This window comes from Trichosurus vulpecula, chromosome 6, assembly GCF_011100635.1.
Source record: "Trichosurus vulpecula isolate mTriVul1 chromosome 6, mTriVul1.pri, whole genome shotgun sequence".
NCBI classification, from domain to species: Eukaryota; Metazoa; Chordata; class Mammalia; order Diprotodontia; family Phalangeridae; genus Trichosurus; species Trichosurus vulpecula.
In genome coordinates, this window is record NC_050578.1 from 225,397,248 (window position 1) to 225,412,991 (window position 15,744).

A 15,744-nucleotide genomic window follows, 5' to 3' on the forward strand; every position below is an offset into this window, starting at 1 on the left:
TTTTCTTCTTCTTCATACAAACTTTCCATCTATCAAAGTTGAATGAAGTATACCATGGCCTCAAGGAAACTACTCCTCCTTGTCTCAGGAAACGGGAAGTTCATTGGGAGTCCAAGCTGGGTTCTTCCACATTAGGCCTCTACCATGCGCCTCTAGCACAATCAGAGCAGGGTGGCACTTACACCAGAGAAGTATCCTGAAGGTAACCAGGCTGCCCACAATAAAAGCACAACCCAAAATTATGATGATAGCACATCTCTAGTGTGTGCTAGAGACATAAAAATAAGAAAAATAGCTCACATAGCTAGTGAGCAGCAGAACCAATTTTAGAATGAAGTTTAGTGTTCTTTCCACTGCATTCCATTGCCTGTCTGACAACGGGCCTGATTCTTTTCTTGTCATCGTATAGGAGATGAAAGGACAACCCAACAGGCAGTTAGAATTCAAAGAATCTTATTCTCATAGAATGTCAAGGCTAGAAGGAACCTGAGAACTCAGAACATGGGAATTGTAGAGCTACAAGTGAGTCTAAAGATACAAACCCTTACTGGGAATTGAGGTTTAAAGGGATCAGAACATGGAACTGGAACTCAAGAAGATGACTGATGCTAGAAGCAGAGATTTGTGGCATCACCTTCATAAAGATGACTGTATTTTTTTCACAAAGTTCAAGGCCATAGCTGAGACATAAATATGCTGCTGTGAAAATGACAAATGGCATGTTTATGTTTATGACTGTTTTAACATCACTTCATGGATGTAAGTTTTGTTTCCTAAATAGACCTGAAATTTCCCAGGAGAACCAATCTTCTATTTTCTTTGTATTTTACTTCCTTTTCTCCAACCCTATCCTCCTCTTTTCATAGCACCTACTCAAAGCCTTGTTGGATATCAGGCACTCAAGATATGCTTGGTGGATTGACTGATTGCAATGAATGATGTGGAAATATTTCCAAAGAAATATCTGGATAACCAAATAAGCCTTACAAGGGAGGTATTAAAATAATTCAACCATGTTTGTTTTCTAGTGTTGTTTTAGTGTTCCCTAAGTTCAGTGGTGGGTATTTCTGGCTTCTAGGGCAGCTAGATGGCACAGTGGATAGAGCGCTGGGCTTGGAGTCAGGAAGACTCACCTTCCTGATTTCAAATCTGGCCTCAGACACTTATAGCTGTGTGACCCTGGGCAAGTCACATAACCCTGTTTATCTCAGTTTCCTCTTCTGTAAAATGACATGAAAAAGGAAATGGCCAACTACTCCAGTATCTTTGCCAAGAAAACCTCAAATGGTGGGTCACAAAGAATTGGACATGACTGGAAATGACTGAACACCAATAACAAGATTATCTATCTTTAGTCTCACTCCTGAGCACTGCCACTGTGTTACCAACCGCCTAGTAGACGTTCCAAACTGCATGCCATGCGGGCATCGCAAACTCAGCCGTACAAAATGGATCAGATTGTCTTTCCTCCAAAGCCTACATCTCTTCCAAACTTCCTTATCACTCTTGAGGGCCCTATCCTCCACCTTGTCACCTAGGTTCGCTACTTTGGTGTCGTCCTTGACTCTGCACTCCCTGTTACCCCACATACCCAATCAGTTGCCAAATCTTGCTGTTTCTCTCTCCACAGAATCTCTCGAATATATTCCCTTCTCTCTGCTCATCTGGCCCCCACCCAAGTTTAGAATCTCATCACTTCTTCTGGCCTATTGTAATAGTCTCCTACTTTATCTCTCTGCCTCAAGTCTCCCGTTCACCCCTCTGATCTATCCTCCACACATCTGATAGATTGATTTGATTAAGATGTAGATCTGACCATGACATTGTCCTACTTGATAAAGTCTAGTGGCTGTCACCTCTTGGATCAAATATAAAGCCTTCTCTTTGAGATTCAAAGCTCTTTATAGTTGTTTAGTCATTTTTCAGTCATGTCCAACTTTTCATGACCCCATTTGGGGTTTTCTTGGCAGAGATACTGGAGTAGTTTGCCATTTCCTTCTCCAGCTCATTTTACAGATGAGAAAACTGAGGCAAATAGGGTTAAGTGACTTGCCCAGGGTCACAAAGCCAGTAGGTATCTGAGGCCAGATTTGAACTCAAGAAGATGAGTCTCCCTGGTTCCAGGCCCTGCACTCTATCCACTATGGTGCCACCTAGCTGCCCTAAAAAGCTCTCTATAAAGTGGCCTCAATTTACTTTTTCCAGACTTATTACACATTATTCCACTTGACACACTCTGTTGTCCAGCTATACTTATCGTCTTCTGTTCATCACTCGCGATGCTCCATCTTCTCTCTCCATGCTTTTCCACCAGCTATCCCCTATCCCTCAAATGCACTTTCTCTCACCTATACCTTTTAGCATCCCTAGTTTCTTTTAACACTGTTCATGTGCCATCTACTCCATGAAAGCTTTCCTAGTCCTCCCAACTACTAGCAAGTTCCCCCTGAAGAATAGCTTTGTATCTGCTTTGTGTCTCTTATATCCCCCCTGTTATGCATATCCCTCCTCCCTTGGAGGAATGTAAACCTCTTGAGGGCAGGCTTTTGCCTGTTTCTCCCTAGTGATTAGTAAAGTGCCTTAATAAATGTTTGATGACTGAGTCGACTGAACTTCTCTCATGGACCTGTCATGTCTCATCGTTTTGTATTGTAGCCACTTGTGCGCATGAAGTAGCCTCCTTCCTAGTGAGCTGTGGACACCAGGAGGGAAGGGACTATGACTTCTTGATCTTTGTTTTTGCCCTTGCGCTGAGCACAAAGCCCAGTTCAGAGTTGGCTGATAATAAATTCTTGTTGAATCGAATTAATTATCTTAATAAAATTTTGGAAGACAAAACCATCTGGCTGCTTTAGTAGGACTATATGTAAGGCTACAGAATCCAGTTTGGATACATGGGTAAGAACAAATAATATTATAACTCACAGTTATCCACCGGTTATCAAGCAGTTCTTTAGCTGTTATTCTGTGGGCAGGATCTACTTTCAGAAGCTGTTTCAAGACAGATTTAGCTGCAGGAAAGGAAAAGTCCCTGAAAATTCTCATTTCTCTTTAATGACAATGAATGACACTCACCTCAAAGTTTACATTTGGCTATGTCTGCAAGGCACAAGGGGGAGAGGAGACTTAGTAACTACATAAGAAATATCTTAATTACTGTGCAGAAAGTCTGACTTAACTGTGTAGACAGTCAAAAAGAGAATTTTTCAGCTATGGTCAGTTTTTTTCCCTGCATTCCTCAGCTTGATGGTTCATATAGTGCACATTAACCAGATTAGATATTAGCAAATATCTACTTTGTTCAGGCGACCCCTGATTATTGGAGCTGTTCCAACCTTAACTACCCTTAATAGATAGCCTGTCCCTTATAGCCATCTCTCTCTTGCTGTCTACTGTCTTGTTTCACTGTTGACAGTAGAATGTTTGAAAGAAGGGGATGAAAAGGAGGCCTAGGCCTCTTCAGAGGTAAGAGTGAGCACTTGACTCCCATGAGGACTAGGTACACTATGTACGTGCTCATCTCCTATCCAATGGGAAGTAGGATGTAATGCCTTTTCAAATTCTCTGGCTTCCTTAGGGAAACTCTAGGGCTCTTCTCAAGAGAGCTTTTAGATGAAGGAAATGGGCCTTAAACAAAGAAACAGGTTAATGACTGAGGGCCTAATCAAGAGGTCTGCTTTTTAAAAGCTTTATTGTTAACCAATGGCAGAACAGAAATGTATCATGATGTTTTGGGGGTTGGGGTGATTCCCCTTGTATCTGGCTGACCCTGTAGAGGGGAAGTATGCCTGTCTTGCTGGGCCTCAGAATCATGGTAGTAACTCCTTAGTAATAAATCTCTGCATGATATGCTCTTTCTCTCTCTCTTCTCTCTAGACCTTTCCAACCCTACTGTATGACATGGTTCAATTTGGACCTTGTACTTTCAGCTTCTATCAATTGCTTACACCATATCTGTTCAAAGTCATTCCACGGAATAAACCATCTCAACTTTCCTTTATAACAAAGTCACTAAGACAGTTTTCCTGTATTAACTAAAAAGATGTTCAAATTGTCATTGTTTTAAAGTATTTTTAACATTGTCTCTATTTGCTTTAATTGAAAAAAAATTATCCTTACCAGAGTCACTCACGGATTCCCACATACTATGTCCAAAGCGTAGTTCCCCTTTTCTTATTAATTCAAAAAGTTTCTCTTCTGAGCTTGCCATAAAAGGAGGTTGCCCACATAATCTATAAATAAAAGCAATGTTGTATTCAGACATCCAAAATCTCGAAGATAAAATTGATGATAATCATGGTTTACATTTCTGTAATACTTTAAAGGTTTGCAAAGGGCTTGACTCATAGTAACCCTGGGATGGAGACTCCTTCAAGCATTCCCATTTCACAGATGAGGACACTGAAGCTCATAAAGGTTAGGCAAAATGTTAATTGTCACACTGCTAAATGCCAGAGTTGGGACTTAAATCCAGGTCAGAAGACCTGGCCAGTACAACTCCTATTAGGGCAAGTTTTAATATCTCATCTAGCATTATTAGCTGACCTCCTCTTCTGAGCTAGGAACCAGACAGTGCCACAGCATCGAACATGCCTGAGGAAAGATGGAATGGGATGGGGAAGAGGGGGTGGTAACAAAGGCAGGCCACGAGTGCCCCTTCATTCATTGCTTTTCCTGACTCTTTATATTTAGCCACCATCACTCTGCTGCCTTCTCTCCTCCACTCCTCAATCCCACTTCTCTCCACCTTGCTGGGCTGGTGAGTTCCTTCAAGAACTCTATTTTGGGGATGAGGCCAAGCCCACCATGCTTCAAGAACTGTACAAGCTTGGTTTCACCAAGCCTCATTCTGGTAGAGGCTCCATGACAGGCTGTATCTGTAGTCAGAGGACCAGCTTAGTTAAATTCAAAGAGGATCAATCATTACCAAAATCTTGATCCCCAGATAATTTTCTGTCCTTTTCTCTTTTTTTTGGCCACAAAAATCCAAGAAGACTATATACCAAGGCTTGGAGGGGTTGTCATTCCTGTTAATGGACACAGTAATAGCTCCTTGAGACTGAATTTAATGCATAGAATTGTTAACACCAAGAAGCAAAAAGTCTAGTTAAATGTAAAAAATATCCATTCATCGTTCTGCCTGATTAATAATGGGCTCCTAATGGAAACCAGGATATTTAAAGGGCCTACCCCAATCTGTGAAGCTGACCTTGTTGAGGGCACCTATGCTTTCCTCCAGAATGTTCCCCGAATATGCCATTATTAGAGAGCATCTTGGACTGAGTGTGTCATTGAACTGACTCTGTGTGGCAATTCTTATGTTTTCAGTCTTCTATTTTACTGTTGATGGAATTAAATCAGCATTACCACAATAGATGGTCTATTTATTGATGTGTGTGCTATTACAATGGTCTCTAACCTCTTTAATCCTAAAGAAATGAGTTAAATCTTTAAGGTCTTAATCTGGTCATAATTTGCTAAACATTCTCTACATTTCTGTTCCTGATTCCAGGGAAAACCCCAGACACTAACACTTTCTGAACTAGTGCCAACTTGGGCTATATTTGGGATGACAATGATAATAATAATGCTCTCAGAAATAAATGGCTTTCATTGTTGTGGTCTAGTGTAAGCTTAACTGGACTGCTGCAGGAAAAAAACCCATAATGAAACTTGTTCTGGTAAGAGAATAGCATCTATCGAATTGTTTTGCATACATATATCCTAATACCTCCATAGTTTATTTCTCCAACTTATCCTGACCATCCTATCATCCTTTCTATTGCTAGAAGGAATGAGAAGAAAGGCTTTATGGGAAATCACTATTGCAGCAAGTACTGGCCATCTTAAGGTCTGGTTCATTGAGCCTGCTGCCAACCTATGATACCAAATCAGCTGATCACTCAGGTGCTCCAGCACAGCCTGGATAGCATATAATTGTAGCTTAAGGGCTAAATGTTTAAAGTTTAGATTTTTTTGGTCCCTGCAATTTTACATGCACAAAATTGTATCTAATGGTTGGTCAATCAAAGGATATGACATTTTATGACAACAATTTTCTGCACATACAAAAAAGGGAGTCCCAGAAATGATAAATGGCTTTAAAATCTTTCCGTTATTTTCTGTTGCATTAGTCTAAGTTAAAATAGCCAAGGAAGAGCACACAAAGAATATTTACTACTCTGAATCCTACCCTGAAGAAGGATGATGACTTACCCTGCTAAGCAGAGGTGGCATTAAGGTAACCATACAAGAATATGTATCCCCTCTGGAAAAGATAATTAATACATAGATCACAAGCTAGAGTGGTTCATCATTTATTAATACATTAACTTCGTAAACAAAGGTGTGTGCAAAAGGGCATATAATTTTATTATGATGCCATGTAGCCGTGATCTCAAGCTGAGAAAGGGGAAGATTCCTTTTTTAAAAAGGAGGGGCAGGAAACAGGTGCCTACTAAACTCACCAATGAAAATCTTTGTTATACTAAGAATTATGCAGGTGTCCAAAATGAAGGGGGGGGGGGTAATTATGCCAATATGGCCTGCTCTCATCAGAACACATCTAAAGAACCATGTTCAGTTATGGATGCTACAATTCAGTGATGGATGCTTAAAACCTACAAACCTTCACTTGATCCTACCACCCCCTCAAGCTGTCATATTATATCTTTTTCCCTTCTATAGCTAAATCCTAGAAAAAACTTGCCTCCATTCATTGCCTCCACTTTCTCACTTCCCTCTGATTTCTAAAATCCTCGTAATCTCGCTCGTGCCCCACTTGACTGAAATGGCTCTCTCCAAGGTCATTAATAACCTCTTTATTACTGATCCAATAGCCTTTCCACCCTTCTTGAACCCTGTGAAGCATCTGACACCGTTGACTACTTCATTCCTCTGAAACTACTCTGCTATATATTTTTCTGGATAGTATTCAAGGATTTCTCCCTACTGGTCTGATTATTCCCAGTCTCTTCTGTAGCTGATGATAAATTCATCTTCTGCTCTCTACAGGGCAGTGTAACCCAAGGCTCTTGTCTCTCTCTCTTTCTTTTCCTTTCTTTTTCTGTGTGTGTCTCTCTCTTTCTGTTTTTCTGACTGCCTCTGTCCATCTCCATCCATTTCCACCCATTGCTCTCCTGGTTCTGCTCAGGCCTATCCTGAATTAATTTTGCTTTGTTTGGTGTGTGTGTGTGTGTATGTGTGTGTGTGTACATGTGTATATGTGGATATGTATGTGTGTATGTGTATCTGCACATATATAAGTGTACGCATAGAAATAAATGGATAGAATTTATTTATCTACGACCATGCTGAGGGCATCCACGTGGGCATACACCCCGGTAGACAGTCTTTGTGGTCTTCTAACTGATGCTATGGTGGATCACGCTCCTCATAACAAGCTTTTACACACCTAGCCAGAATGGTTCTTAGATGACAGATATACCGCTTGTCATCAGGCATGTGTGTATCCACAGATATGTATATATGTATTAGTGCATATAGACATACACCTAAAGCTTTTCCTACTTGGTAGAACCTACCAGAGATTTTGTTACACTTGCATAACCTTTAAGAGTCTCCAGTATTACTCCAGTTATCTTCATGTTAAGATAAGTCAAGGTCAAAGGAGACATAATGAAATGTAGTTTTAAGTCATTAATTTCAATTTGGATTTGGTCAATTCCTTAAAATAAAGGAACCTCTTAAAAATAAAGCCTTTCCAGGCTGCGTGGCAAAAAAAAAGTCATCATGCAAGATCAAACTGCCATACGATGACATGGAAAATCACAAATTTACCAAATCCCTCCAACACACACACATGCACGCACGCGCACGTGCGCGCGCGCACACACACACACACACACACACATGCACTCATGACCTGAAAGTGGCAGAGTCCCAGAGGAATGATTACTGGCTCTGAATTCCAATTCTGCCTCTAATGCTCACCACCTATGGGACTGGGAGTCGCTTATTAAGCTCACCAATCTCAGTTCTCTAATCAGTTAAGACTAGAAAGCTTCTGAGGTTCCTTCAATCTCTCAAGCTATGCTCATGCCTATGTACCAGGAAAGCACATTGAATATGTTTTCTCTTTTTAAGGAGAATATAGTTTAAACTCCGAAAGACAAAAACTTGTTTGAGGCTCTTAAACATTCTTAACATGTTACATGTTATTAAGGAAGCATAGAATGTCAGATGGGGCAGCTAGGTGGCACATTGGATAGGGCACTGGAATAAGGAAGACCTGAGTTCAAATCTGGATTCAGACAGTTACTAGCTGTGTGACCCTGGGCAAGCCACTCAACCCTGTGTGCCTCAGTTTCCAAATCTGTAAAATTAGTTGGAGAAGGAAATGGCAAACCACTCCAGTATCTTTGCCAAGAAAACCTCAAATGGGCTCACAAATAGTTGGACACAAGTGCAATGAGCAAACAACAAAACAAAATCAGAACTGCAACAGTCCTTAGAGAGCACAAAGTCCTTTTTTCATTTTATAAACATTAAAACTGAGACCCCAAGAGAAGTGACCTTGGACATCCTGACCCCATGTTCCATGATCTGCCTACTATACCACTTGGCTTCTACCCACTCTAAGTCAGAACCTCAAAGTCTAAAGAGAAAAGCCATCTCACAGTTTATAACAAGATAATATTTAAATCTTCAAGGCATCATCAGGATGGGCCAGCAAGGCTGGAGGAGGAAGGGGAAGGGACAGGCTACCTCCTCTCCCTGCTCTAATAGAACTGATTTATATCTCATCATGGCTTGTAGGATGGACAAGGCAACCCCAAGAGAGGGTAAGGAAGTGAGACTAAGAGTCATTGGGTGTTAAGGGAAGAGGGCCATTGGATAGTCCTCTACACAGTTACAGACTACTATCTCCATATTGTCTTCTGTGCCAACCTATTCCCTGAAGAGTTTTGGCTCCCTGTGAAAAATTCCTATTTATGCTTACAACAACTCTGTGAGATAGGCTATATATGTATCATTTCATTCATTCTGTAGATGACCAGGATTGAGTCTAGATTCAAATCTATGTTGTCCTATTCCATGTCTAATACTCTTTCCAAAATGCCATCCTTCTCTTGCTTACTGTACTTCTAGTCTTTGCAAGGTATCCCAGGTCCTTAGGAATTCTCTAGTTGGGCAGAACAACAATCCCTAATTTTCCAAATGCACTCTTTAGATGCCAAAAATACTAGGACTGACATGACAGGGATTATCAGTGCTATTTCAATAATTCTGTACTTCATTTATGAATAAGTCCTATTTTCATTGTCAACTCAGTAAGCATTTACAAAGCACCTACTACACACCAGATATTGTTCTAGGCACAATCCCTGCCCTTAAGGAGCTTACGTTCTGTTGAGTGAAACAACATGTAGCCAGGTAAGTAAATATAAAAGCCATAGCAAGTAAACAAAAAGTATGGTATGGGCAACAAAATAAAAACTGGGGGAGTCAGAAAAAGCTTTGTAGAGGTGGTGGCACCTGAGCTGAATGAGCCTTGAAAAGAAAAAGAGGAAAGATAGGAGAGGGAGCATAGAGGCAAAGAAAGGGGCTTTTACTTTTATCTCTTGGCATGAATGACTCCATCTTTAAATAAGATTCCCTTATAGCATAAAATGAAGTCATGTCCACTCCCCTGGGTTTGAGTTTGACATCCACTGCTGTCTGCTTGCAGAATTTTTTATACTATGTTCTTATCATTACCAGTGTTCTTATCACTGCAATGAACAAGTCTCTAAGAAGTCAAAAAATCATATCTGAAAATTGTGTATTCTGTCTTTATCTGTCTTGTATGGAATACTGTCACCATGTACTTAGTAACAATTTGAGATCCAGTATCTCTCTCTCTCTCTCTCTCTCTCTCTCTCTCTCTCTCTCTCCCTCTCCCTCTCCCTCCCTCCCTCCCCTGCCCCATTTATGTGTCTGTCTCTCTGCACACACAAATATGGGTTAGAAATAGCTTATAATCAGAGTTTACTTGATTTATAGCAGAAACTTAGTGAGTGAAACAGCCTTTCCTATGGTTTATAATAATAATCCAAATAAAGTTTCTATATGATTTGTACCCTAAACATTCTGACCTGTTTTTTTCACCCAAGACAATGAACATTCCAGGCATGGAAGCACCCATGCAAAGCATTTACTGAACACTAGAAAGCAGGATATATAGAGGCAGGAGACCTTCATGTAGATTAGTTTAGATGGAAAAAAAAACATGCACAAGGAAGACTAATGTAAAGTCAGACTAGAAAGATAGGCTGGTGCCAGATTGCGAAGGACTTGAAACAACAAACAGCAAAGTCTGTATTTTCCCCTAAAGGTAACTGGGAATTACTGAAGCTTCCTGAACAGGGCAGTGGCATGGTCAGAGCTGTGATTAAGGAACATCAGTTTGGAAGCTATGTGGAAGATGGATTGGAAGGGGTAAGGGACTGGATTCAAGGAGACCAATTAATTAAGTTGCCACTGCAATAATCCAAGTAAAAGGTAGTAAGAGCCTGAACTAGGGTGACTGTGCATATGAACACAGTTGGAAAGAGAGTTGGAAGTACAAGATGTTGATATAGAACCAACAAGACTTTGCTGGTGGTTGGGTGGGGATAGTATATAATAACAATAATAATAATGAAAAATAGCATTTATAGAGAGCTTTAAGGTTTGCAAAGCACTTTTTGCAAAGATATCTTATTTGATCTTCACAACAATTCTGGAGGCGGACGCTATCATTATTTCTGTTTTACAGATGAGGAAACTGAGGCTGACATGAGGTTCAATGATTTGCCTACAATAACACAGCTATAAAATGTCTGAGGCAGTATTTGAATTCAGATCTTCCTGACTACCAAGTCCAGTGCTTTATCCCTTGTGCCGCCTAGCTGCCTCCAGAAGCCTGAAGGAGGACATCTAGATTGGGAACCTAGGTGACTTGAAAAACGATGGTGTTCTAGAAAGCAATAGGCAAATGGGTTTAGGTCGTGAGAAAAATAATGAGTTCTGTTGTAGACTTTTTGATTTTGAGATACCTACAGCACATTCAGGTGGAGATGACTAGAAGACTGTTGGAGATGAATGCCTGGTACTCTGGAGAGAGATTAGGGCTGGAATATTTCATTTAAGGAGGCTTTGTGTAGAGTTGAACCCACAGAAGTGAATGAAGTTCTCAAGTGACAAGGTGTGACAAGAGAAAGAGGGCCCAGAACAGAGCCCTGGTTACCCCCACACTGAAGAATAGGATATGGGTGATGATCAAGCATAGCATACTTAAAGGATCAGGCAGACCCTTCCTGGAAGAGAACAGAGAGAGAGCAATGCCACAAAAACCCAGGGAGAAGAAAGTGTACAAGAAGAGGCTGGACTCAGGTGTCAAAAGCTGCAGAGGTCAAGAAGGAGGAGGACTAGGAAAAGGCCATTGAATGTAACAGTTAAGACATTGTTGGCAATCTAGAGGATTACTACCAGTTTACTGGTGAGATCGGAAGCCAGATAGCAGAAATCTGAGAAGTGAATGGGAGGTGAGTATGTGGAAAATGGAACTGAGATGGCATTTTTTTTAGGAATTTGGCTGCAAAAGTGAGGAGAGATATGGAACAATAGCTTGAGGGGCTGTGGAGTCAAGTTTGAGCCAAGGCTAGGGGAAGAGGCTCTTTTCCTCTCCCCATATACAGAGTGCTCAATACTGCATCGACCAACATAAAGAGGCTAAAACACTAAGATTTAGGATTTGGGATCAGAGGACCAACGTTTAAATACTAATTCTGCAACTTAATTTATATTGGGCAATTTATAACCTCTCCATGAGTCTTAATTTCCTCACCTGAAAATTAGGGAACTGGTTCTAAATGATCTCTAAGGTCTCTTCCAGCTCTAAATCCTATGCTATTCCTTCATGTACATAATTTAAAATAAAGCATTTCTAATACACATAACTGATGACTGATAAAATACACTGTCAATTATTTGAAGATGGCTTCCTAGGTCATGGCTAAACTAATCTTTTAATAGATACAAGTTTGTCTTAATACAAACTCAAGATTCAGCATGATATGGTGTGTAGAGGAGCAGCCTTGGAGTCAAGAATACCTGGGTTCAAAGCCAGCCTTTAACACGTAGTGGCTGTGTGACCATGGGAAGGGAATTCTCAGTGCCTCAGGCAAGTCTCTAATCTCAAGTTAGAAACCAGCTGCCAATTGGTGCTCCTTGAAAGAGATCCCACACCAAGGAGTTACCCACTTTGTTGAATTCATAGATCCAGGATCAAAAAAGAAAAAACACGCTCATGAGCCTCTCTAGCAGGAAGTCCCATTCACTCAGATTTTGCTGGCTACTTACAGCATGTACATAATGACACCTATGCTCCAGATGTCACACTGTTGGCTATAGTCATGGGCATTGATCACTTCAGGTGCTGCCAAGCAAGCAGAAAACAATAATATTAATAATGCAAAAAATTATTGAAAAGCTTAAATACAAAGCATGAAGGATGCATGGATGGGGTTGTCATTGATTTTCCTTTGAAAACAAGAACCAGCAGATGTTTTAAATGAATAATGGCCAGGTCTTAAGAATCCATGTGGATGCGTCCTCACTTCTATTGCTCAGGTCCTAAGGAGATGATGACATACATTGAGGAACTAAATGGAATTTGGTTTTCTCTTTGTAACTGGTCAAAAGTGATTTCTCAAATCCTGAGTACTTTTAGTTAACCAATTCAATTCTACGTTATCTTCCACTCTGAAATCTCTCACTCCCATGTCCTCTTTCTGTTCATATCTTGTAAACCCCAGCTCTGGATTGTTCCTGCCATCTGCCTCTTCTGCTTCTACCCATGCCCTGCAAAGCCAGATGCAACCAGGCTAACTGGGACACTGCAAATCTGTTATCTAATCTCATCTGGGCTTTCACCGCACCATGACAAGACTCCTTCTTAATTGATTCACTGTTGCCTTCTACACATTGGCTGTTCTAAACCTTCTCTCCCTTCCTTGTGCCTAATAAGCCACTTCACCCACATCCTTTCAGGTGACTTTGACTCACTGTACTGAGAAAACGGAGGCCATTCACTGTGAGTGCTCGCTTCTCTCCACCTCAGTTCACAAGCCCTTGACATCATCCCCACCATCTTCTTTACTCCAGTTTTCCACATCAAGTTGGCCTTTCTCCTCAGCAGCCCCTCTGAGTGTTCCTCCATCCCATTGCTTTCTGTCTTCTCTAGCCGATTGACCCCACTATCCTTCTTCCTCCCTGTCTATGGCTTCCTTTACTTCTGGATGTAAACATGCCCGAGTCTCTCCTTAACAAAACTTCATGAGGCCTTACCATCCTCTCAGACTTTTTGTCTTCTATCTCTCCTCCCCTTATTAGCCAAAATCCTGGGGAAACATGGGAGGGGGAGTTGTCCTCTACCCTTGCCCCTATTCCTTTTCTCACTATTTCTCCTGAACTCATCATTCAACTGAAAGTTCTCTTTCCAAAGTTACCACGGTCATTTTAATCACCAAATCTGTTGGCAACCCTCATTTACCTCCCTGTAACATCTGCTACCATTGCTCATTCTTTCCTTCTACATATTCTTTCTCTCTCTCTTGGTTCTATTCCTACCTATATGACCATTCTTTCTCAGATTCCTTTCTGGTTTGTCATCTTCATAGTGCCCCCCCAACTGTAAGTGTTCCCCAAGGCTCTGTTCTGAGACACTTTCTCCTCTCTCTCCCTACACTTTCACTAAGTGACTTCATCAATTCTGAGGGTTTTAATTATCCCTTCTACATAGAAGATACCCAGATCTATATCTTGAGCCTCCACCTCTCTTTCAACTTTAGTCCTCAATCAACAATCGCCTATTGGATATTTCTAATAGGATACCTCCCAGGCATCTCACACTCAACAGGTCCAAAACAGAACTTATCTTTCCTTCAAAAGGCACCCTTCTGAACATCACTACTTCTGCCAAGGGCATCATCATACTCCCTGTCACTCAAGTTCACAATTGGTGTCATCATTGAGTCCTCATACTTGTTCACCTTACATATGTAATCTATAGCCAAATCTTATCGTTTCTGTAGCTACAACATCTCTCACATACGACCCATTCTTTCCACTCATACAGCCACTCCTCTAATTCAGGTTCTAATCACTTCTAATCTGGACTACTGAAATGGTTCCCAATTGGCCTTGTAGTATCGTGAATCCCCACTCCAACCCATCTTTCACACAGCTGCCAAACTGATTTTCTTAAAGTTGAGGCCTATGTTCAAACCCCTTCCCTTCCCCCTCTTAATAAATTTCAGTGGCTCCCTATCAGCTTAGGGTCAAACATAACCTTATCTGGTTGGTATTTAAAGCCCTTCACAACCAAGCCTGAACCAGTTTTGTTTTATTATGCATCACTCCCCTTCACAGACTCTGTGGTCCAATCTAACTGGCTTCTTTACTCTTCCTTATACATGGCTTTCCACTCCCATCTCATGTCTTTGTATTGTCTGCCCTCTCTCCTCCCCCTCCAACATGTCTGGAATGAACTCTATCCTTACCTCTGCTTCCCAGAATTCCTAGTTCCCTTTAAGACACCTTCTAAATGAAGCCTTTTCTGATTCCTGTAATCCTTAGTGCCTTCCTTCCTAAATCAGCTTGTATTTATTTTATATCTCCCTACATACATATATGGTGTTTCCCTCTATAGAAGAAAAAAATACACACACACACACACACACACACACATACTGACTACAGGTCTTCATACAGTTATTTATCAAAGGAATCTTTGTGCTCGTTTTTTTTTTTTTACATTACTTTTATATGGTTATCTTACTTGGTTTTTGCAGCATCTCCAGGAAGTAGACAGGTCAAGTATTAATGTCCCCATTTTACAGATGAGAAAAGTCTAGCATAAAGAGCTCCAGTGACATACAGTCACTTGGCTTAGAATCTAGGATGCTAGACTTAGGAGAGACCTTTTAGAGATTTCTAGGAGTTTGGAACAGATTATTTCCGAGGTCTCCTTCAACTCGAGAATTCTATGACAAAACAGAGGCCCAGAGGGATCAAAAGGCTTGCCTATGTTCACATAACTGTTTGGTATAAAAGCTGGGACTGGAACCCAGACTGAGTCAATGACAAAGTAGACTCCAAAAACCCTAGGACCTCCTTGCTTTAAAAACAAAAGTATCCCTATTCCCTTGAAAGCAAAGACTGTTTCCACTTTTGTCTTCATATCCCAGTGCCTGGCATACTGTAGGTGCTTAATGAATGTCTGTTGATCAATTGCCTGCACAAATTCAAGACAACAGCTATGTTTCTCATCAAAAAACAACCAATAATATAATTAAATGCCACCATTTGTTATTAAAGAACCAGGGAAAGCCTCTAGAACACTGGATGGATCTCCTATGGAGGAGTTATAGTGAAGAGATAAACATTGCATGGGATGAGAAAGCATGGATTGGGTGTGATCTATAATGGTGGATGAGATCACAGCTTCTCCAAGTGTGGAAGTACAAGTATTACAAAGATTCTCCACTAAAGCTTTACTATAATGTAGGGGTGGGGAACCTGTGGTCTCAAGGCAACGTGTGGACCTCTAGGTCCTCAAGTGCAGCCCTTTGACTGAATCCAAACTTCGAAGAGCAAATCCCCTTAATAAAAGGATTTGTTCTGTAAAAGTTGGACCCAGTCAAAAGAGCACACCAAAGGACCTAGAAGGCCACATGCTTCCCTATCCCTACTCTAATG

General features: G+C 40.9%; 1 protein-coding gene across 1 annotated transcript in view; it reads right to left on the reverse strand.

The window, feature by feature from the left end:
• The window catches only part of STK33 (serine/threonine kinase 33), a 107,558-nt gene that overhangs the window by 33,587 nt on the left and 58,227 nt on the right, over positions 1-15,744 (reverse strand). Inside the window, exons 8-10 of the mRNA XM_036763750.1 lie at positions 12,346-12,421; positions 4,120-4,232; positions 2,926-3,011 (exon numbers count right to left, since the gene is read on the reverse strand). Coding sequence (XP_036619645.1) covers positions 2,926-3,011; positions 4,120-4,232; positions 12,346-12,421 — 275 coding nt within the window. The remainder of the gene's footprint in view (positions 1-2,925; positions 3,012-4,119; positions 4,233-12,345; positions 12,422-15,744) is intronic.